Source organism: Agelaius phoeniceus, chromosome 12, assembly GCF_051311805.1.
Source record: "Agelaius phoeniceus isolate bAgePho1 chromosome 12, bAgePho1.hap1, whole genome shotgun sequence".
Lineage (NCBI taxonomy): Eukaryota > Metazoa > Chordata > Aves > Passeriformes > Icteridae > Agelaius > Agelaius phoeniceus.
Genome location: NC_135276.1, coordinates 11,018,685 through 11,043,138, shown reverse-complemented (window position 1 = coordinate 11,043,138; position 24,454 = coordinate 11,018,685). Strand labels below are relative to the sequence as shown.

General features: G+C 38.9%; 1 protein-coding gene across 2 annotated transcripts in view; it reads left to right on the top strand.

Moving 5' to 3' along the window:
• Positions 1–20,605, top strand: part of TOX3 (TOX high mobility group box family member 3) — a 74,834-nt gene extending 54,229 nt beyond the window's left edge. For both annotated transcript variants that reach the window (XM_077184949.1, XM_054640880.2), the window contains exons 4-7: positions 13,876–14,145; positions 15,469–15,696; positions 17,025–17,105; positions 18,722–20,605. In XM_077184949.1, coding sequence (XP_077041064.1) covers positions 13,876–14,145; positions 15,469–15,696; positions 17,025–17,105; positions 18,722–19,471 — 1,329 coding nt within the window. In that variant the 3' untranslated portion in view covers positions 19,472–20,605. The remainder of the gene's footprint in view (positions 1–13,875; positions 14,146–15,468; positions 15,697–17,024; positions 17,106–18,721) is intronic.
• Positions 20,606–24,454: the final 3,849 nt, after the last annotated feature.

The window sequence follows — 24,454 nt, the reverse complement described above, 5'->3', positions numbered from 1 at the left end:
CAAAAATGTGTTATACAGTTGGCACTGGCATCAAGAATTGAAAGACCATAGTGTTGGCCAGGGTGAACTACAACATTTAGAATTAATTGTTTGTCTGTATTTGAAGTGTAGGACCCACATCTGACATCCTTCAGGATATTTTGAGAGTGCAGTATTGAGAGTTGTTCAGAAGGAGAGCCAGATACAGTATGGCAGCAGGAAAAAAGCAGTGTGTTTCCCTGTATCCTGTATATTCCATGGGCTAAATCTTTATAAAAGGGAATTAATTTTTTTACACTCATAATAGAAGTGACAGGGATGTATTTCCTTGACAACACTCAGCCATATAGGGCCCTAAAAGGCTTTGTTGTGTCCAGTGCTCTTGCTGGCCATAGAGGCTGAGGCAGGGTGGTCTTCTCTTCCTGGGCTGTGTCTGAGCCCTCGAGAGCAGGGAGGCATGAACTGGGTGTGCAAGGGCTGAGTGATGGGGACTGTGAGGCTAATTCCAGAGTTAATTAGAACAAGCAGGGCCGTGTGGAGTTTCCTCCAGAACCCATACCCACTGCAGGGCTGCAGTCTCCAGGGGAGGTGCATGGGGCAGTTCCCACCTTGTTGCAGTGTTTCCCTGTGGGCTCAGGGGATCTCCCAGGGTGGGTTTCTGAGAGCTTTGTGCAGTAACATCCACACTGCCAGCCACGAGACACAGCTGTGAGCCAGTTTATCCTACTCAGCATTTTAAACTCAGTGCTTACAATTGGAATTAGTTTCTGTGTTGCATATTGAAGAGCAAGTGAATGTTTAGCTTGAAAAGATATTTTACATCAACTGTATTTTTTTTTGATTAGCTCTTTTATATAGGACCTTTTGCTGAACTTGACATAGTGAAAATACATATTTACTGCTGGACTGTAATAAAGGTTGTGTTGTTATGTTGTGATTTCTTTTTTTATTATTCTGGCAAGTGAAAATTAATTAAAGATTTACAAACCAACAGGCAGTAAATATTTCTCTGTAATTCTACAGGCTGCTGACTTCATTGCAAATTTCAATATTTCTTTGGAGGTCATGAAGAGTAGCTAGCACTAATGCAGAGTGAAACATAAGCTGCTCATTACTTAGGAGATACAGAATTCAGTCATTCTGTGGGTCCAAAACAGGCACTGCCTAAAACAGGCCTTGAGGGATGTGGTATTTGTTTTAGATCTCATTTTGCACTGTACATGTTGGGTAACTTCTGAAGGAAGATCAGATTAATAAAACCTGAGAGTTAGGAATGTTGTGCCTGGAAACAAAAATAATGGAGTGTGTGTGCACTGAATACAATGAAACTTGGTCAGAAAATGTTGTGGGCTGGGTTGGTGTTCTGTGTCCCTGTATCCCCTCAATGTTATCGAGTGGTTTGTAACCTGACCCAGTTTTGCCCTTTAATTTTGCAACCTTTCACTGAATGTGATTCTTCCATGAGTAAATGCCGTCAACTTGACACTTCCAACCAGAAGAGGCCTCTAGATTATGTATTTCTTTGCTCAGCTCTTCTGGTGCTGAATGGGAGGCTTCACATCTTTGCCTTTTCCCTCGACTGTGCAATGTAGAAATTAATGGCACAGTTTCCATTGGCTGCATTGGTAAGATTTGTTCCCATACAGGTCAGTGAAAAGAGGTAGAGAAGCTCCTGCCTTCTTACCCCAGCTTTCCAGTGGCATTTTTTAGGGTGATTTCCAGTTCAAAGCTATGGATTTGGAAACTTGTGTGCTACAGTTTTGTGGCAGAGAATTGATGAGGAATTGTGTGATTTGATATGGAGGAGCCACATAGGGAGGTTTGTATCTCAGACAGTCCCCACAACTGCTTGATTTGTTTCATGCTGTGAGATGGAGTGGCCCCTGCCATTGTGTTCTACTCAGTAGACTTTTTCTCTTCTGCTCATAAATGCTAGGTAGCTTTGGGAAGTTTAAAAATATTAACAGAAGGTCCTTGCATAGCTTTCCCCTGAACTCACATAGCTCTCTTCAGCAGTCAAATTTTCCAGCAGTTAATCTGTATTTCAAAAATAAAAAAATGAAAACATTATATCATATTTTATGTAGAAAATGTGCACTTTATTAAACTGGTAAATATTTATTAATAATATTAGAATTCATCCTTAAATTAGACATTTCATGAATTACCTTGCCTTGGAGCTATAAAAACTTTATTGCAGCAATAAAAAAATGTAAAGGAGGCATTTTGACTATGAAATTTCATTTCATGGTCAATTGAATTTACTATATCTGAAAGAACTAAAGATGGGGTTGTAAAATAATTATGATGTTCGTACACACTTACAGAACAATGTTCTTATCCAGTGATACTGGGATAGTCTTATTTAAACGCTGTATTAATGGTGTACTGCTAATCACTAAAGCTTCTTGGGCTGAATACAAACTTAAATAATTTTAATATTAACTGCATTGAGTTTATTGCTTATCTCGTGAAGCATTAGAGGGCTTTACTGTAAGCAATATTTAATTTAGGTAAATGTAGTCCTACCCTGTTGCAAAGCCTGCTAGAAGAATTTCACCTTGAGAAATGTCATGAGATTTTAAATCACAAATGTTGAAAAAATAAAATGGGCTTGGACAGAATTATGATTAATACTGTGTGACTTTGGCTTTTTTCTATGTACTACCTGACATGTTCACCTATAAACTTGAATGCAGAATTGCCAGAGGCATGGTTAAAAATAGGTTATGTCAAGGTTTTCCTATGTCTCCCTCAGGGTATGGAGTTGGCTAAGTACCACATAATGCTTCTGCAAGTATCTCACATATTACTCACAGGAAGACACACATTTGGAAAACAGAAAAGGGAAAGAAAAAAGGTTTAACATATTCTTTATGTACTATTATATTGAAAATAGTATTTATGATGGAAGAAAAATATCTATAAATTTATTCTCAGCATAATTGTGACCTAGCAATTACTAAAGATTGTATTGGTGAGTTAACCATTGTTTATGCTATTATGATATATGTACTATGGAAAGAGTGACAATTTATCACAATGCTGATTAACTTCATTATTACTGGCAACAAACACAACACATTTATCTTTACAGCATTTTTTACCATTTAAAAACAGTCAACAGCAACAAAAAGAGGAGATAAAACGGAGGCAGTTTGATTAATTTTAATATTTTAATAACATGCAAATAAAATTCTGATGTTCAAAAAGGAGTTACTGAAAAATGGAGTGTTGATGTACATTTGACTTCAAAGAATGCCGGATTTACATGATGCAAATATTATCCCTATAAATACTTGAATATAAATAAGCAGAAATCAACAGCAATAGCCTGATTAAAAATCAACCCCCAATATTTTATATTAATGCTCTGTTTTCTGTTGAGCTGCCCATAAAAAATTATTTTAATCTGCAAACTGTGGCAATTCTATAAAACTACAAGTTTTGCTCCTGAGGGTTCCTTTTTTTAACACCTCTCTCTAATCTGCCCAGCCTGCTGAGTAGCATTGACATCAGTAGTACATCAATTTCAGAAAGTGGATTATTTTTACTAGACAGCTATTGTGACATATTGGGTCAGTCATAAATGAAAGATATTCATGCAAGCATGCAATACTTGTAATGAAGTCTCACTCTGACCTTCTGTATGATTGATTCTGTAATTTAGTTTTCTCAGGCAGTGCCTGAAATGAAATGAAATCATGTTGAACAAGTTTTGAATACCCACAGTGCACCAGGAGAAGAAAAATCTGCAGCCCCAGAGGCTTGAGAGAGAGCAGCTGAACGATTTATCTCCATGCTATTATAGCCTTTGCCAGCATTCAACATTTCTTTTTTTTTTTTTTTTTTCTTATTTGGCTTAAGTACTTAATTCTGCAGGTAGCTGTAAATGGGAAAATAAAATGCTGTTCAGATTTAAAATGACAGGACAGGAGTATGTGCAGGGGACTGATAAAATATCTTGAATAGAACTGACCTTTCATGTAGCTGAAAGTTACTGGGGGATTCATCCTCATAATTACCATATAGATTATTTTTATTTCTTTCCTGCAATGAAACATTTCAGAGAGCAGTAGTGCTGATTGAATGAAAATTGAACTTGTTAACATTCTTTTCAGCTTAGCCTGTTGTACATAACAGAAGGTTAGCTTTGATGAATTTCAAAATTCTCTTTCTGATATCTAAGAAACAGACAGTAAAATAATTGTCTTTTTTCAGTCTGATTTTTTCTTTTATTCAAAAATGTACAATTGTTGGAAAAACAGACTGATAGTTTTATATATATTGCTCACTACATTACTTATGCTGTTAGAGAAAATGTGTTTCCTATTTGATGAAGATTTGAGCCTGTTTATATTTTATAATTGTTGCAGTGCTGCCAGTGCAGTCAGGATTCTGCACAGATAAGGCTAATTCGTAGTGGAATATGCTCATCTTTAATTATATTACTCCTTAGGAGTAGCACTGTGCTCAAATCAAAGACACAATTTTGACTATTGCTTTTATTTGAAGAAGAGACTTATAAAATAAACATCTCAAGAATGTGGCTTTAAAGAAATGAGGTGCTAATTTGAGCTTATTCAAGGCTGCATACAATAGAAATATTATTAATGTTTCAGAACAGTGGTGCCTTTTACTTACAGCTCAAAATATTTTTTAGTAGTTTAAATTCCCAAATTACTAATGAACTTTAAGTGAATAGATTAACATAAGATTGGAAAACTAAAAGCTAAAAAGCTTGCTTTGAAATTGGCAAAAGATAGTTATTTCACTACTCACCTGACTGGGTGCCTCTCATTTATAGGTTTCATTTTCCTTTACAAAGAAACTTATTTCTACATCTCTCTTTTAATACCCAGTCAGTAATCTCCTATCTGGAGAGAATGGAGTAGGTTTTCAATTAATAAAATGTTATAACAACATTGTTTAATGTGTTGCAGATGAAACAGTTATTTCATGGGTCATTAATGTGTTTAACGCCTGGAATGGTTTATTAAAACAAGCCCTTGTTATTGTTATGGATGTGTTTATTGTCATCTGTGATGCAAAATGTACAACAAATTTCACAAGTTTCTGGGTATTAGTTTATAGAAGTAGCAATTACTCTTACTAGAAAAAGAGGTTCTCATCTATTTTTTCTTGGATTTCTGTGCTGAGTTGCTGAGCTCGGGCTTTAAATCAGCAGTGTTGGTCTGGCTTGTATTGGCCTTTCCCAGCAGAAATGGCAGCTGTTTTGCAGAATTTGTGATACCAGGAAAAATTAATCTCAAGCAACCCTGAATTAAAGGATGCTTGGGCGGCTCTGAGCAGTGACATTTGGCCATGTACAGAACAAGAGGGATGCTCTGGAAATTGAGACCTTTAGGACTCAGTTGGCAGCTCTGGTGGCTGCTCCCAGCTGGGCCGGGACACAGCTCAGGGCTGGGCACTTGGTGGATGAACTTCCAAGTCTTTTCAGAGTAGTTCCTTTTTGTTTGGTGTGGAATTGAATATTTTATTCTACACCTGATGAGGTAGCTGGGTGTTTTGCAGTTACCTTCCAGAGCACCTGGGTGCCCAGCAGCAGGGCCCCGGGGGCTGGTGGGTGACAGGCTGGGAGCCCTGGAGGCAGCAGAGGCTCTGGCACGGGGCCATGCTGAGGCTTTGGCCTGATGGTGCTGGCCTGCTAAACAACAGTGTGAAGATTTTAATATCCTCAGTGACATTGTAATTCTCAGTGTGGATAATGTAGAGTCATTTTTCTGACATATACTCTCTTCTCATTGACCAATGAATGGGTCCCCTGTTAATGAGAGGGAAATGTCTTCTGTTGTTCTTAAAAACAGGCCACTCATAGTAACTGCTAGGGGGGACCTGTCCATAGCAAACAAAGTGGCAGCAGTTGCCAAAGACTGAATAGAAGACATTAAACTAAAAAATAATAAAATTGAAACAGGTAGGTTAATGCCTGTTGAGGTCATGAGGGAGTCCTGCATGAAGGAAGAGAAGCACAGTAACATTGGAAGTCTGGGAAAAGACACTGTAACTATTTTATAATAATAGTACCTAAATCAAGATCCATCAGCTCCAGAAAATACTGTGAGGTGCCATATGAATCTGGGGGAAAGGATATAGCTCACTGGGAATGCTTTTAGGAATTGGAGCAGAAGCTGAGTGTCTGGTGTTTTTAAGAACTGAGCTCAGAAGGAACTCAGATGTATATGGCTGTGGACACCAACTGTGCATGAAGCCCAGGCCATGGCTGTAAGCAGTTCTGCCTCCTGAGTTTAAACTCTAAAACCAGGTGCTGTTTCCATAAGCCAGCTGAATGAGGCAGATGCTGCAGCTGGTCTGGGTGTGCTGTATGTGGCCAAAGGCTTCATTGGGTCCAGCCACCCTCTCTCTTGGGTAATTTGAAAACTTTGAAATTCCTGCTATTCTCTGCTCTTGCCACTCATGTTCCCCCCTGGACAGCTTACCCAATACTCAGCTTCCGCTTCAAGTTTGCAAGTGTTGAAGAAATGTCTCTTTAGAGAGTTAATTACTCTGTGTTGTCAGGTAGCTGGAAGAAAAACATACCTGGGTCTGGTAATACAAAACATAATGAGACCTACTTTTCTGATTTACTTTAGAAACCAACAAGTGAACAAAGAAACCTTATAGAAAAGAAAAATCCCCCCAAACATGAAGAAAACATATTCCTGAACATAGCTACCAACACTTGTAGCAATTTTTAAACATAAAAATGCCATGTAACCCCTGAGTCTGTCCCTCTGCAATTCCTTGCACAATTCTTGTTACCTTTGATAATGTTTGTTAGTTGTCATGCTCCCTCACACTCTCTCCCCCACGTTCCTTACTGCATAATAAGGACCTTTGAAGTCTGCCTTTGATTTGGGAGCTGAAGCACCTGAGTTGTGGAGGTTGTAACAAAACTGCTAACAGTGTTTATCTGGGACTTAATTTCAACTATCCAGGATTTGTTTGCAATGTGTCGTCACTGTTTGCACACAGCAGACCTAAGCTTGTACTGCTAATTTGGAGAGAAGCTCCTCATGCCAAGAGACTGATCAGATCAGAGCCCAGATCTGTGATCTGAGTCACACATGTATTGTGATCATGCTGTTGGGTGCCTTGTCCAAGAGGAGTGTGATTCAATATGCTTTAAAGTATGGTAGAAGCTTGGGAGGAAGAGAGTGGGGAGTCTGTTTTAAAATGCCACTACAAAATGGTGTAAAAATTAAATCATAAAGAAGTTGTGAATTGGGTGGTGCTAAAACAGCAGCAGCAGCCCCTCTGGGACCAGCCTGTCCTTGTCTGCAAGAGCAGAAGGGCTTGATAGCAAATGAGGCAACCAAGAAGTGTGACCTCTCTGGCCTGGGTTGGGGATCAGGTGAGGAATCTGCAGGCTCACAGGAAAGTAACTGGGTAAGAACAGAGTTCCCAAAGAGAAAACACTGCAGGGTAGGGTGGTGGGGCATCTCCAGTAAGAATCTGAATAAAGAATGGGAAGAATTTCAGAGACAAGTCCTTGGTTTGGTGGTTGTGTGATTGTGGCCTTGCTGTGAGCTTTGTGTGTTTCCTCACCACAGAACACAGGGTTTTGGTGCAGACTCACAGCCGAGCATGCTGTCAATGACTGGGTCCAGCAGCACCACCTTGCAGAGGCAGTGAGTCCTGGGAGCTGCAGTGGTGTTGCTCTGGCAGGTTCCTGGGTGTAAGGCCTGTCCCTGGCACCTTCCTGTTTGGAACCACACCTCTGGTGGTGCTGCCCTGCCTGGTGTCAGTGTGTGCCTAAGCCCTGAGTGTGCTTCCACAGCAGAGATCTTCATTTGTGCTTTGCTGGTCTCACATTGCACCTCCCACCCCCGTCAGTGGTGCAAGGAAAGCATTAATGACATTTGCAGTGTGTGCCTTAAACAAGTTCTGGATGGTGAAAATTGTTGCAGGAAACATCCCAGGTGCCTATGCACAAACCAAAAAGGGGCAAAATTTCAGGCCTGGGGTAGGCAGGAAGAAAACTGATACTTTGCATTGCCAGGGTCCATTATCTATGCAGTATATGCAGTAGATTATGAAGTATGTCATATAATAAGTCTGTGTAAGTGCAAGAAGTGGTAGCACAAATGAGTGACTTGATTTTGAGAATAACTATCTTGTATGACCGCCACAGTAGCCCCTGATGACCCCCAAAATAAGTTGCTCAGTTTTAAGGAATAAATCAGTGGGCCCTCAAGTTCTTTTCATGTTTCTTCTATGGTTTATGTGTGAGCAGAAGAGAGTAGAGGGACTGGATGGGCACACAGACCAAAAAATGGCATGTTCTTCATGTTTTTCAGCAATAAAATGTATATGAACCCCTTGTCACTAACCCATCTCTTAGATCCAGATGAAAACTTTTTTTTTTTTTTTCATGAATTGACATGTACTGTTTCTTGTACACTTTTTTTGAGAATCAAATCAGGTGACTTTACTTTTCTACAGAGATATGAAGTGGAACATGGGAGTTTTTTCACTGCCAGAGAAAAGAAGCTGCTGCTTGTAGGATCTCCTGATAACTACAGTTTGACAGCTCTATTAGTGATGATGGTGTGTGTGCAGGGGAGAGGAAGGACACTTCTTCAGTGGTGGCAGTACCAAGTGCAACTGTTTTGTATTCTATTAAGTAAGGATTTAATCTCTGACAGAGAAAAGCATCCTGTTAGTTTGATTTGTTTTGATTGGCAGTGAAGTCCAATCCTGAAAAAATTTAGATTAATGGATTCTTTTATCTATGCTTTACTTGTGGAGAAAAAGAATATTGAGGATTTCTTCGAGAGATATGCTGACATGACTAAAAGTAAAGGGAGTAATTTACAGTCAGGGACAACTGAGGATTTCACTCTTTACATTGCAGTGCATTTGCTTCAGCTTAAATACATCCTTTAAAATATTGCATCAGCTTATGTTACATTGACAGTGATGAATTCCTCAGGCAATAGAATATATAATAGTTTAAGTCAACTTCTGAAACCAGGGCACAGTGAACATAGCCATAAATGTTGGATTTTGCTTAGTTATTCCTTAGTTATTTTGGTTAGCAGATTTCCCAATTCCCTTAAACCATCTCATGCAGTGTGGGGTGAGATCCCAGCCCTACCTCCTCCTGTGGGCACTCCCATGGGGCATTTTCATCAGTCCTCACTGACCAGAGTCTCACTGGAGGTATTGCATATTTAAATGATGGAAGGCTGTAGACATTGATTTTAATCAAGACTTCAGTATTGCTCAAAAATGTTCTGAAAAGTAATTTCCTAGTTATATTTTTAAATGTCTTGTTGAATGTTCCCAGAGATTAAAATTATATCAGGGTAGGAATTCAGGATAGAATTACTATATGGAAATGATTCTTAAAATGCAGGGTAAGTAAGTGGAAATTAGGACATCTCTCAATGTAATGGCTGGATGCATTTATCTGTCAAAATAAATACTAATTCTATTACAAGCTATACTAAGTACTGGATGCTTAATGAGTTGCTAACAGAAGAGCAAACTATCTTTAATTAATATAATTTTTTCACTTAGTACTACATGATACTTTGAAAACCACCTTTGATAAAACTGTATAAATTAAAGCATGGGAGTTTACACATTCCTTTCTTTTTCTTTTCTTTTTTTAAAATCTCCTTACTCCATTATTTGCTTTCCAGCGTCTGTTGATGCATTGATATTTTACATAGTTTTGAGAAGTTGTTCTTTTACAAATCAATGTAAAATAAGCTGTATATTTGTCATAGGCTGTGAGATGTGTCCTTTAGCAATAGGACTAAATATGACTTTTATGGCATGACTGTCTAAAGGGAATAGAATTGTTGAGAGTAGGACAGTTTGATGGACAGATATCTTTATGGTTCCTTTGATGAGGCCTTCTATGAACCAAGTGCTGAATGTCTTTACAATGTGTGCAACAGGGTGGTGACAGCTGTGTAAGAGATTTTGCCTACACAGTCACCATACAGCTGTTTTGAGAAGGGGAAAACATTTTGGATTATATTTTGGTTTTTTTAAATCCAGGTATATAATTAGAATCGTAGAAGGGTAAAAATTATTTGAGTTGGAAGGGACCTTGAAGATCATCTCGTTCCAACTCTCCTGCTGTGGGCAGGAGACCTTCCACCAGACCAGGTGCTCAGGGCCCCATCCTGCCTGGCCTTGAGCATCTCTGTGCAAGGCTTCATCACCCTCACATTACAGAATTGCTCCCTAACACCTTCTCCAAACCCCCTTGCTCTCCATTGAGAGCCCTTCCCCTTGCCCTGTCACTGGAGAGCCCAGAGAGGTGCCCAGTGTTGCCCTCAATAAATGTCTCTGTACCTGAGGGGTTTGTAGCACTCATGTAGGATGACACCAGATTGATCTGAGTCAAAGCCATTTCAGCCTGCAGAGGAATTAGACAAGTTATTTCTCTTTTGGTTTGGTTCCCCACATCATGTCCTTGTCTGATTATCAGGCTGAGTAAAGCAGGGGTTGAGCTTTGCCTGACTTGTTTTAAGATCACCAGGCTTTGCCTAACTTCAGTCTAAGGCTGTAAAGCAGATCAGGTCCATCAAAACTTGATACTGTCTGCTTGAGGAGTTCATGAATTTTTGTCAGAACTAATCTCTTGGTTTTGCTTAATGTTACAAAAATCTTGAATGTTTTTAATACTCGTGTATCACATTTACTTTGGGTAAAGTTTATGCAGAAGGTCTTGTGATATTCTCTAAAATTCTCCCTGCACTCTCAGTGGGTTATTTTTGGATATGTGAGCTTTTCAGTTTTCATACAGTAATGTAATTAGGATGTCATGTGTTCAGTGCACTTGTATTTCCATGTGTGCTTCTGATATAGGATGATTTTCATTGTTAAACATTTCTTTGCTTAACATCTCAAGCATAATGAAATGCTACTGATCCCTTCAGTTTGGTATTGGCCTTTGGTAGTATCACTGAAAAAATAAGAGTAAAAATAATTGATGGAAATTTTGTTTGCTTGATTTTAGCTCCCTTCTTAGAAGACTTTTGTTTGCTCAGGAGCTATAGGAAAATGCCATGGACTTTAATATTGCTATGAACTAGCCTCCCTGCCTTCTTTCCAAACCACTGTACACACAGAAAACATGGCTTATACTTCTTTGTCTGAAAGCTCTGATATAGGAACCATAGGTTGTTCAGGGCCACAGCACTGTACCACAGAGCAAAAAATGAAAATCCTGTTCCTTTCTTTTTTTAATATTGATCAGCCATATAAGTTAAACTGAAAGTGCAGAAAATGCATTGTTTTTTGTTTTCATGTGGACATATGAATAATAAGGGATTGGATATTATATGAAACATTTTCTTTCATATAATATGTGTAATCAGTTTAGTTCTAAATGGCCAGTTACAAAATGTTGTTGTTGCCATTCCTGGATTTTATTGAAGCTCTTAAGATTGAAAAAAAAAGGCTAAAGAAATCAGGAAAAGATGCAGAAAAGAAAAACTGAAATTAAGTAAGTGGATGCAGAAAACCCACACAAGCATCAGATAGTATCAGAAAAAGAGACAGTTAAGAATTCATGGGCTTGTGTATAAAATTAGATTCTGGGTCAGTGCAAGTCAAGAGAATTTAGTCTCAATAAAATCATAGATGCAACCGAAATGACAAGACTTGGAGTAAATGGTTTGTAACCCTTGTCATCACATTTTGTTGGCTGAGTGTAAAGGCCAGAAAGGCCTGTATTGTGTGGCAATAAAGGGAGAACAAAAGCAAGGCTTTCAGGGGTAGAACACCTCCAAGAAAGTACTGGCTGCACAATAACGAAGAAAGTTAGTTTTTCTGAGAGAAGGTTATTCTGATCCTCTTCAGCTTTGCTGGAGAAAACCAGCAGAGTTTTTCTTCATGCAATAAAGTAATGTCTGTAAAATGATTGGAGTAATGGGCAGAGTGATATCGTTTCACAATAGACTTTGAATGACTTCCAGATGCCACTGCCAATACAAGTCACAATCAAAATGACCCTGTAGTTAACAGCAGTAAATTTTCACAGAAAGGTGCCCTGCAGCAAATGGGTATTTCAGCCAATAAGTCTGATGTTTTGATCTTTCTGTATCAAGTGCTCCACTTTTGGCACACACACTCATCTCTAAGGAACTTCAGTCCTTTACTGAAAATATTAAAAGCATTTAAGAAGTAGGAAAAGCAGTGTGGTGTGGTGTGGTGTGGTGTGGTGTGGTGTGGTGTGGTGTGGTGTGGTGTGGATGATGAGCCAAGCTGGCGAGGGCTGGGGAAGCAAGGGGAAAATGAGGGTGAGCCCTGGGGCACAGGATCTGGATCATGAGCTTGTGAGGTTAACTTGATCTGTGCTGGACCCAGCTGCACGTGCATTTTTATGCTAAAGAAGGACTTGTTTCTACTGTATAGGCTTCAGCAGAAAGAGACACAACTGCCAAATCCAGAATTAATATGATTGACTGTTACAGGGAAACAGTGAGCTGCAGTATTTGTGTATAAAGATCCATGAGGCAGGGTGTGCATCTTCTCTAACACATGTTGCTGCTTTGTATGGCCACCCTGTCCCAGCCAAGGAAAGACTTCCAGGAGCACAGAGCACTGCCTCTCTTGAGGGCAAAGTTATAAAAAGTAAGGGAAAGTCATTTGGGCTAAACTTTTACCTCCATGCTGACACAGATTTTTGAAAAATGGTTTGTACTTATCCATACTTGAGAAGAGAGCACCAGGAAGGTCAGACTCTGTTGTGGAAGTCCAGTGGGCTCCCACAATTGCTGTTTTGTTCTGTGTCATTTCATTAAGGATCATTGCACCTGCTACTAATTGCAATGTGGCTTATTAATAATGAAAGAGTTTTCAAAATCTAATTTATTTCTCATGTTTCTGGCTGTTCAAACAATGACTGTAGATTAATCAGGTTGCTGAATCAATTTGTGAGCTATTTACACTCTTATTAACTTTTTAAAAAATCTTCTTTTCTGTTTACATGTTCCTTCATTGTGTATTGATCTGTGTGTGGTCCAAAAAAAAAAATAGTTTCCATAGGCAGATTGCAGCTGAATTTACCTTCAGGGTCTTGCTTTTTTTATTTACAAATATGGTAAATGTTGTGCAGATGTAGGAGACACAGTTTGTGCCCTCAAGAAACAGTAGAAACCAAACCATGCAAGTGCTTGTGTTTCTGAGATGTGGAGTACAAGAAAAATAAAGTTGGTGATTTGTACATTGATTTTGTACAAATTTTGCTACTTCCACATGTTTGATTGTTGGATTAAAGATAAAAATGTGCAGTTTTATGTGCTACTTGCCAACAGGGCTCTTTAGGAGTGTTTAGGATTACTGGACTGGTTCTCCAGCCTGCTGCAGTGAATGCACTCCAGGCAGGGCAGTGTTCTGTGTTTAAAACAGATTTAAAATCCCACCCAGACAGGACTGGTTTGTATCCACTGCTGTTACTGTAATGGCCAAGAATAACTGAAACTCAGTAAAGGAAGATGCTTTTCTCTCTATGTATATATCCCCTCATCCCACCCCAATTTTGTTTACTTTCTGACAACAGTTTGTGTCTCCTCATTTCCAATGTTTCCTGAATCCTCAGTCATCCTGTTTCCCTATTGTTTATGTATTTCTCACTACATCAAGAGAAGAAATGTTTAAAAACAGACAAATGTAATTTTTAGTCAAAGAACAAAATAAGCAGCCTCAGTTGGGGAAAAAGTGAAATCTGGGGCAATTACAGTAACTGTTGCTGCACTTAATTTCTTAAAAATATGTTGAATTCATTAAAAAGGAAGGAAGCAAACTGCATGTTGACAGTGTTGCTTTTGTAAGCCCGTGAAAATAACTTCACCTGCTACTGCTGTGTGGTAACTGCTAATATGTAACCACCATTTCCATCTCTTCTAGGATCAGAGTCACAGCCAGGTTTCCCAGTACCGCCAGGACCACTCTCTGATTATGAGATCCATTGTCCACATGACTGATGCTGCTCATTCGGGAATTATGGCTCCGTCCCAGCTCACCACCATTAACCAGTCTCAGCTGAGTGCGCAGCTGGGGCTAAATTTAGGAGGCACTAATTTACCACACACTTCTCCCTCCCCTCCTGCAAGTAAATCAGCCACTCCTTCCCCATCTAGCTCTATCAATGAAGAAGATGCAGATGAATCAAACAGAGTAAGTTATTCCATCTGCAGCAAGCCTCACACATCCTCATGCTGGATTTTCATGGATGTGGCAGTATCAGCTCAGCTGCAATGTGGGCATTTAAAACACAAATGTTACAGTAAAGTGGAATATGATTAATTTCCTGATTACCTTCTTTTCTTAAGAATTATCCATACCACCTTCATAATAATGACCCTAAGAATAGGCATACATATATATATATATATATGTATTTCTTTTGGTCTGATTTGACTCAGGTTTTCAGATCTGTTGAATCTCTTCAGCTATCAGTCTTGAACAGTTTTGTCATTTTGGTATTCTCTGGAGTTATGTAAAACATGGATGTGTATAGAGAGAAGTAAAATCAGGTTTCTTCTAACTGAAAGTTTAGTTAACTTATATCTTCCTTTAAATAAATCTCTTATAAAAGGAAAAAATATTGACCAAATAAAGAAAAAAATGTTGTTATAGCAGTATATGTAAAAGCCTAATTAAAAACTGTTCCATGAAAGGTTTTCTCATTGAGTTGATGGAAGTTATACATGTGGAAAGCTCATTGTACAGGATCCTCAAAATATCAAAGTAAATCACTATCACAGAGATATATATCATAGTACATATCATATTTAGAGCCACTTGATCCCCTTGTTGCAATAATCTGTGCATAGCTCTACAAAGGAGGGTGCAGGGCAGAGGCACCCCCAGGGAGCAGAGCTGCTGGCCCCCATCCCAGAGGGAAGAGAGGGGCTGTCAGTGCCTGGCCAGAGCACAGAGCTCCCAGAGCTGCCCCATCCCAGCCAGTGCTCTGCAGGTGGGCACTCACTGCCCAGTTGCTGCTGCTGCTGCTTTTTGCCTGAAGGGTGGGATTTTTAACTCCTGGCCCATGTCTAAGTTGCCAGTCTAAGCCTGGGAACTGGAAAATGCCTCCAAGCTTTTGCCTTTAGAGTCTCCACTGCTGAGATTGGATCTTAAAGGAAAAACATAGATGGCCTCTTCAAAATATGCTATGAACTAAATCTTAGTATTTTTTAATACAAATTAGCATTGGGGTGTCCTTTTTTAGGTCAAACTTGTAAGATGTGAGTCTCAGAGCTGTGCTTAGAATGAGTAGTAACTACTCATGCATTTAGTTCCAGGAGATCCAATGAGATTATGCTGAGGCTACACACTCTTTGCTAGAGAGAAGAGCCTGCACAACAGGACTCTCCCAAGTGTTGCTTACATAACAGCTTTATCCATATAATATTACCACTGACTGTAAATAACTGTGTTGCAATTTATCTGACTTATTTAATGCATTTATTAACTGTTCTTGTTCTTATTGTTTCTTAGGCTACTGGAGAAAAAAGAGCTGCCCCAGATTCTGGCAAGAAGCCCAAGACTCCAAAGAAGAAGAAAAAGAAAGACCCCAATGAGCCACAAAAGCCAGTGTCAGCATATGCCCTTTTCTTCAGGGACACACAAGCTGCAATTAAAGGACAGAACCCGAATGCTACATTTGGAGACGTTTCAAAAATAGTGGCATCTATGTGGGACAGTTTAGGAGAAGAACAAAAACAGGTAAATTGATGCAGGGTTGTCTCACAAGAAGTAATATAGTATTCCTTGTAAAAAATCCTCCTACCTCTTCTCTGAGTGGACCACGCTACTTGCTGATGTAGAACTCTATCTCTGTAGAGCTAAACTGAGTTTTCAACTTGCTGAAGATCTGGCAACTAATTTTTTTTCTTTGTGAGAGCTGACAGGTCGTGTTAAATGACTGTATTTGTCTTTAAATTTTAAAGGGCAGTTTGTAAAAGAGCTCAGGTTATAGTGTCCTAGAGTCCTCTTAAAACCATCTTTTGATGATTCCTATTTCAAAGCCCTTGTTTCCTATTAATAAGTTAGAAAAGAGGAAGGTACAGCATATTTACCATTTCCTTTGATCTGCCTTATGAATTTGTTACAAAGCGTGTTGATTTCCAACCTTTGAAGCCAATCCTCTGAGTCTCATTACAATGTTGTGTGGGAAATGCTATCTCCAACTCCAACTGGGTACAGAGTGATGAGTCTTGTACTTCCTTGAGGGTTATTCTTCTTCCCATACACATGGAACTGCTGCACATGGATTAAAGGGGGTTAAAAATACCCCTTGTTTGTTCCCAGTAACAGTTAATAGAAGCTTTTATGGGAGGACAGATTCCCAGATAGAACACCTTTTGGCAAGAGATGAATGGTACTTTTTTCTGAAATACATTTAGAAACTTTTACTCTGATCTAACAGATGATGATGAACATGATTTAAGGGTGAACGTTAAATTTAATGATTAAAAATACAGATTTAGTATTTTTACCAACAGTTCTTGTTTAACTCAATGGGATTCTCTCCTGCTGGCTTTGGGGCAAGTCCAAGCCATTTGATCCACATTTTTTCAAGGTGCACAGATTTTCTTATATGTAGTTCAAATATTTGTTCTGAAAAAAAAATGCACAGGTGTATTCTGCTATTCTAGACTACTGCTGATACATTTTGGCATTTGTAATACCCAATTTTCTAACATCCCTGCTACTTGGAATCAATAAAACACTGTTTTCTGGGAAAGGAAAGAGTGCATAGGTAGTCTTGTCAATCAGTTTGCTGCTCAGACTGATGTCAAATTGCAGCATTTTGTTATTCTTGATAATCAACATAAATTGTACTGCAAGTCCAGCAAGTAGCCCTGAAAGCCTGTAACCACCTGCAAGGATATTTAGGACTTTCAAGGAAGAAAAAGCACATCTAACAGTAGAGTGTTTTCAGGGGTTTTGGTCTATGTTTTTTGTTTCTGTGCAAGTGATTTTGAGAGCATTCTGGCAAAAAAAAAAAACTTAATAGTTGAAGTTGGTGAAATTGTGGTCTCTTTTTATAGGTTTATAAAAGAAAAACTGAAGCTGCCAAAAAAGAATACTTAAAGGCTCTTGCTGCCTACAGAGCAAGCCTTGTTTCTAAGGTAAGCCTAATACTGCCTTTGATGTAATGCAAGTGAGCTTTTACCAATGATATTGGAATATTTGGGGCTGGGGGGGGTGTTATGCACAATAGAAGTAGAATCATGGCATTTCTGTAATACAGCTCTACAAGATGTTGTGCTGCTGCTTGAACCCTGCTTAGTCTCTGCAAAAATAGTTTCATCTCTCTCCTGGCATACTAATGATTACCAGAAACCATCTTTGTAATTGTACATCTTCCTTGAGCTGTGGAGGCAAAGTAATGCACTTCACCACAAAAATAAAATTCAGTCATGAAAAATATACTGACCTTTTGACATTAATATTTGCAAGCTGTTGGCAGAGGTTTGTTTTTCCTCAAGTGCTGCTTCTCAAAGGACAGGCTTGCTTTGCGTGGCGTTGGAGAGCAGTTGTTGTGTGACAAAGCTTAAGTATTTTTGCAGGTGAGGGGAAAGAAATGTGTGGTGGCTCTGAATTTGGAGAGTACTAAAAAATGGACTCACTGGCAGTGAGCCACAAGGAGTATTTTAGTGGATCCTGAGTTAAAATGAAAGCTGTGAAGAAAACAAAGCTCTGCTGTCTTACTTGACAATTTACCTTTCTAGACAGCAGCACTGTACAGGTTGCAGTTCTGTTGCATCTGAATATCATAAATGGAAATGTGCTTATAGACATCTAAAATATGGGTAAAACATTGGGTGATGATGTCTTAACTCCTGAGAATATTTATTTGAATGTACAACTGCAGAACATTAGTAAACCGTATGAAAAGTTGCTGTGTATTTTAATTATTGATTAAAAATACAACATCAGAAATTATACACGTGTTTTTGAAAGCTGGAAGATTTCTTCTTCTTGTGTTAAGAAGCTCCATTTTTCTGTTGCCTCTGGGACTTAGATAATATTCTAAAAGCCTTTAGTATTACAAAGCTAAGTTCAAGATCAGCAGGAATTCTAAATACCTTTGAGAGATATTATTTTGTGAATCTTAAGTTCCCTTTTCAAAACAATCAGGAATCATATTTTTTTCCCAAATCCATGGGACCAGGACTACCAAGTAACTCCTGGGTAGATTGCAGGTGGAAATGACACTCAAAGTCATTGTATCTCATCTCCTCCTCTGCTCTAGCTTTTTCAGGTGAGATGTTTCAGGGTAGGGTTGGGAGAGAGGCTTGTGCAGCACAATTTATTACATTCTCAGGTAAATGTCTAAAGAGTGTCAGTTAATTGCTCATGGGTTGGTGACTCATGGGGTGGGGAGTGTGTGTGCTGCTGCCTCCCAAAGAGCAGGGTTTTTTAAAAACATTTAAATATATTGGGCCTGTTCTAGCTCTTTCAGCGACAAAATGTGTGTGACATCTGTGACTTTCTGGTGTTGATCAAGGGCACAAGTTAGTTCTTGTCCAAGTAAGACCAGGAGGTACCATACAGGGAGGCAGATGAAGAGGTTATGCAATGTATTGCTGATCAGTGGTTGTTTTCAGACTGCAGATTGATCTTTTCTGATAGAAAACAAAAGATGGCAGAGGTCTCTGAGTAGCTGTTACTTTTATTACCATGTAAACAGTAACAATGTTTTTTCTGTTGAAAAGACAATTAATTTCTCTTCCAAACACAGGCTGCTGCAGAATCTGCTGAGGCCCAGACAATTCGTTCTGTTCAGCAAACACTGGCATCCACAAATTTGTCTTCCTCCCTCATTCTGAATAGTTCTCTTTCTCAGCACGCCACGGTGTCGGCATCTCCCCAAACTCTTCAACAGCCCCTTTCCAGAGCCATTGCTCCAAAACCCTTGACCATGAGACTGCCAATGAATCAGATTGTAGCTTCTGTCACCATTGCCCCAAACATGCCAACAAACATTGCAGCTCCGTTGATAAGCTCCATGGCCTCAAACATGGTGGCAACGCCCTCTTCCTCTCAGCTCAGCCCCTCCATGCAAAGCCAGCAGCACCAGATGCAGCAGCTCCAGCAGCAACAGATGCAGCAGATGCAACAGCAGCAACTTCATCAGCATCAAATGCATCAGCAAATACAACAGCAAATGCAGCAGCAGCATTTTCAGCACCACATGCAGCAACATTTGCAGCAGCAGCAGCAGCAGCAGCAGCATCTCCAGCAGCAGATGAGTCAACAGCAGATGCAACAGCAACTGCAGCACATACAGCTTCAGCAAATGCAGCAGCAGCAAATGCAGCACATGCAGCACCAGTCCCAGCCTTCTCCTCAGCAGCATTCCCCAGGAGCCCCGCAGATCACTTCTCCCATCCCTGCCATTGGGAGCCCTCAGCCAGCACCTCAGCAGCACCAGTCACAAATACAATCTCAGACACAGACTCAAGTATTATCACAGGTCAGTATTTTCTGAAGATAAACGATCTTGCAACATGGCTTTGTGTTGATGGAAGGGTAGGGGTAAACCATATTTGGCTGAAAACTGTAAATTGTTGATGGTAGTTATGCAGGGATGCATAACAGATCAAATGATCCTCTAAAGTGTCTATTAGATAGGCAATAAAGAACTACAATGTAGCTGTGTATCATCTTTTAGCTGACTATAAATCATTTTGTTTAAAAGAAAAAATGCTGTTCTCTTTTTCATGTGATGCCTTTTTAATTTATTTAAGCTTTACCTACAATATGTGAATCAACTGGCCTAAAAAATACCTGGACCTTATGACTGCAAAATGGCCTTTCAGAGTATATGCTATAGCCCTTCTTTCTCTAAAAGTGAGTAATGCACTTCAAGGCAGTATGAACTCATAAAGCCCTTAAAGCACAGTTGTAACTACCTGTAAAATTATGATTGGATTTCATACAATCATACTTGTATGACATGAGTTAGTTGATGGCATTTTTTGTCATGAAAAAATAGAGTAAATCACAGATTTTTGCCAAAGCTCTTATTTTTTTTTTTCTTTTTCTCTCCTAAATGTCTTCGGAAAAACAAATGCAAGTAACTGGACATAAATGTTTGACCCAACTTTTCACTTCATTTCTCCAAATAAACCTGCCATAGTTCATAAGAAAATATATATTGACATTTACCCTCTTACGTTAATTCCAATTACAGAACAAATGTGAATATTATATTCTGTGTCGAAGTGATGAGTTTCAGATTTAATACACTGTATTTTTAAAAGGGAAATGCACTTAAATAAAACTGTTATTACAGAAAGCTAAGATGAGAAATGCAAGTTATTAATACGCTGTAAAACCGGTAGAATATTTAAATGAAACTCCACAACTGAATAATCAATGTAAATATTTTCTTTAAAAGTTGTAAGTTTTCATATCATGTGTTGTAAAGTTTTCATAAATGAGGCTTTAATGTAAACACTGGTAACATGAATTATTAATTGCTACATTGCTTATTGTGTTTTTATGCTGTTTTATACTTTTTTATGAGTTATGATAGCAGCAATTAAGTTGTTTGTATTTTGCTTATCTAAAATAAATGCTTTTATCTTGCTATAGAATAAACACATTTCGGTAAAACTGATGAGCTGTAAGTCTTTGATAGAGAAACCAGAAATGTTTCCTTCTGCAAATGCTTTCTTGGACATTTTTAAACTCCTTTGGATTTTTATCAAACATTCTGGGTGAACAAGTACCAATGGGAACAGAGCAAGCCCTTGGCTCTTGTGCCCTCCAAGATGCTCTGCTGCAGAGCTGTGGGCAACTGTGTCTGTGACTCCAGGGAGAGAAGGCAAGTGCTGGGGTCCCAGAGCAGTGATTGTGCCCTGTGCTGATGAGCTGCAGGAACAGGGACCTGCACCTGTCTCTCAGACATAATGTTCAGAGATGGAAATCGGCACAAATTGTTTCTTTGTATCTGGGAGTTCCAGATGTAAACTCAGCTACTGCTGTGGGCTTCACTCTGTAAGCCTCCAGCTCCTGCCTTGGGCTGCTCCTGAGCTGTCTGACTTTTATTTTCTCATTAAGGTAGAATGTGATGGAGTGGGGAGGATGGAGGGGGCAGGTCTTTCATATGAAGGGTTTGGAAACATTAACATGCAGTGTGTTGTCAGGTTATTAGTGCTGTTCCTATATTTTTGCTCTGAACAGGAAGGAGAGAGTCTCTATTTTCTTGTTTCCCTTCTTCTCCTGCAGTATCTGTGCTGTGAGTGCAGTCTGACCACTATCCCCAGTTGTCTGGCATGATTAATTACAGCATCTGTCCTGTCAGAAGCTATAATGAAGAGGTCTTGATAAAAATTGCAAATTACCACTGGCAACAATCTTAAACTGCTTATGATAAAATGAAAATTAAAAACAGCAAGTGTCAAGCCTGAGCAGAATCCTAATCCTGTTTGAGGCATGGCTACCATGCTCAGAGCACAACCCAAAAATAATGGAATAGAGATCCCCAAAAAGTTGCAGCCAGACTTGAGGGAAGAGGTGCTACACCATGTGAGTTTCTTCATAATGAATTCATCTTTCAATATTTCATCATCCTCAGGTACTCTGCTTATTATGTACAAATATTGAACAGCAAGAGGTTCTAATTATAAATTTATAGATTTCTTGGAGCAGAAAAAAATCATATATAAATTGAAGCTTTTCATAATAGGTGTTAGTTGACAGCTACCCATGCTCCTAATAGCCTTAGCATGATATCTAATAATGCCTGGGATGGAGGGTGTTTATTCCAAGTGCAGGGAAGCCTGTCTGCATTAGAAATGGCACAACAGAGGCTGGTTGGGAGAGATTTCATGTGTGTCAGTTTTAACCAGTGTTATGTAACAAAGGAAACCATTTTATAGTCGTTTTTGAAACCTTTAGACAAATGTCTTCAGAAATAATTGCTAAACTGCATGTGACAGTAATTGTGTATTAGTTCTATAATTGTCATTTTGAAGACCTATGAAGTATCGTTGGAAAAATGTCACAAGTGATAAGAGTTAATTACAACTGAAGTCTGTTTTCAACTATTTGCAGCGAGAAGCAGGTGTTATTACACTCATTAAATGGTTTCATAAATCCTGGGTTTTATCACATTTGATTAAGAGCTGCTGAACTACTGATGTTCAATTCCAGGAAAAATAGTTTTAATTACTGCAGCGTAAAAAAAGGGAAAAAAAAAAAAAAAAGAAAATTAATCATCAAGCAGGACCATACATTTTAAATATCAAAATTTGAATCTTGAAAAACTGGAGCATCTCCCTGCTTGCCACAAAATTATATTTTGCATTACCCACAATAGCATATTGCAGAACATCTTGTGTTTCAAACTGTGCAAGTTTGTGTTCATGTTCCCTAAATCTAAGTGAATAACTGTGCTATCATAGGTCATAAATAAAACTGTTAGTTTAAATCGCTTGATATGCAATTTATACAAGAAAAATGCAATAATCTGTATGGTTTCAGTGTCGTGCATGGTTTTTAAGAATGTTTTCCTTTGTAGCATTTGCAAGCACTTAACTGCTCCCTTCTTTTCCCAAGGTTTCAGATGCTTTATCACCTCGGTTAACCACATTCTACTTTCACATTAACCCAGGTTGACACATGATGAAAGAACATAAGGAGGTTTAATTTTTAGCTGACACAGGGTCATTAGTTTCTAACTTGGAGAACAAAGCCTTTAAATACCTCTGTGCAACATAATCTCAATTTTATATTATCACCTGACCATTGTGGTTTGCAGGACAGATGGATTAAATATCTCAAGTTTAACCACAAGTCTTGCACTGACTCTTTTCAATGGGGATTCCTATTTGAATGGCTCCTTTTTCATTTCTCACTTCATGGAGTATTTTGCAGCACTGGACTGCATTCTAACCTTTCCCTCCCCCCTTTGTTTGGCTTTTGTTTTGCAACAGCTGTTATTATCGTTTTTGGTCAGCTGTGATTGCTGGAGGCAAAATAGGACCAGATGGTGTTTTGCTATGCATGAATGGCGAGTTAGAGGAGTTTAGATTGAATAGGCCAAGTTTGAATGGTGTCTATGCACCACCTGCCCTCTTCAGCAGCAGCACACACATCATAGGAGCATGATCTGTCTCAGACCTACTAGAATTGGATGGGAATGGAGAGCGCCTCGTTGGATTTTCTCCATATTTATTGATCTTCCATGCACTAACAGCATAATGCAGTACACAGTCAATTTGAGTTAATTGGATATGACACAGCATGTACATGTAATCTATCACTGGAGTCTCCTGGTACACTTTAGGGTTTGCTGCCACAAGAACATGCAGTATTAGCCTGCATTAATAGGCTAAGTGGATGGAAGTAAACCAGGATCATTGTAGGGTTTGATTTGACAAAATATACTGTAGTTTTACAATTGTACCCTTGAAACTGCCAGAAATGCAGTTAACTATGAACATTTCTGATTTGATAGACGGGGGCTGAGTATTTTGTCACAGAAAAAAGTATTTGTCATTCCCACACATTGCTGTGAGGCTTGCCAGTGAAATTTAAACAAATGTATGGAGCAGCATCCACAGGGATGGGCCAGTGGCATTCAGAATAATACCAAAGGGCTGCTTTGGTAACCTAAAACTGGTCAGAGAAGTGGAATTTAAATGTTACATAAATATAACAGCTATTGTATGCTCTGTTAAGGCTGACTTAAAGACATGGGGTATGAAAGACTTGTGCCTGGACGTTACAGAAGAAAATACATATGTTATGAGTAATGAAAAAATATATAACACTACTATATAATACATAAATTGCTTGCATTGTAACAGCAATTGGATGTCTCAAAGCCTACTTAATATGTGACTGAGGGCTGCAATCATGCTCTGAGTTGGCAGGAGCTGCTCACTCGGCGTCTTTGTCTGTGGTGTCAGGTAGCCAAGTGAGCTACTTTATTATGAAAATTGCATCCAACTGAAAAAATGCTAAATATTTTCAAGTGCCTGTGGGAAAAGCTAGGTTTGTATTAAAGGATTTGGTTCTTAAAGTCACCAAGAAGTTAATGCTTCTCAGGTGCATCGGAGGGAGAGAATTTTCGATTATAATACGAAAATCTTTGAGAAGTGAATGTATTGCTTTGAACAAGCTGCTGTGACACTTCAATAGCCTACACTGGAGATTTAGAATGCATTCTGTTTACCTCAGTTGAAAACCAGAAGTGGTATTTTAAATAGTGGGTTTTGTCCAAGTTCTTGGAGCATTAACATCTTCGGGCCCTAAACAAGCCAAAGCAATGGAGAATTTTCTTAGAAGGTTTGAAATGAAATTTATTTTAATCTTCCAGGTAAAAAAAGTTGAACAGAAAATTATACTTGTCTTGCAGTTATATGGACACTTCTTCCAGGTATAATTTATTCTCCTTCCTCTCCAGGAATATCTTTATGATGAAGTTACCTTTGGTGTGTTATTTTTCTCCAAACTGGAG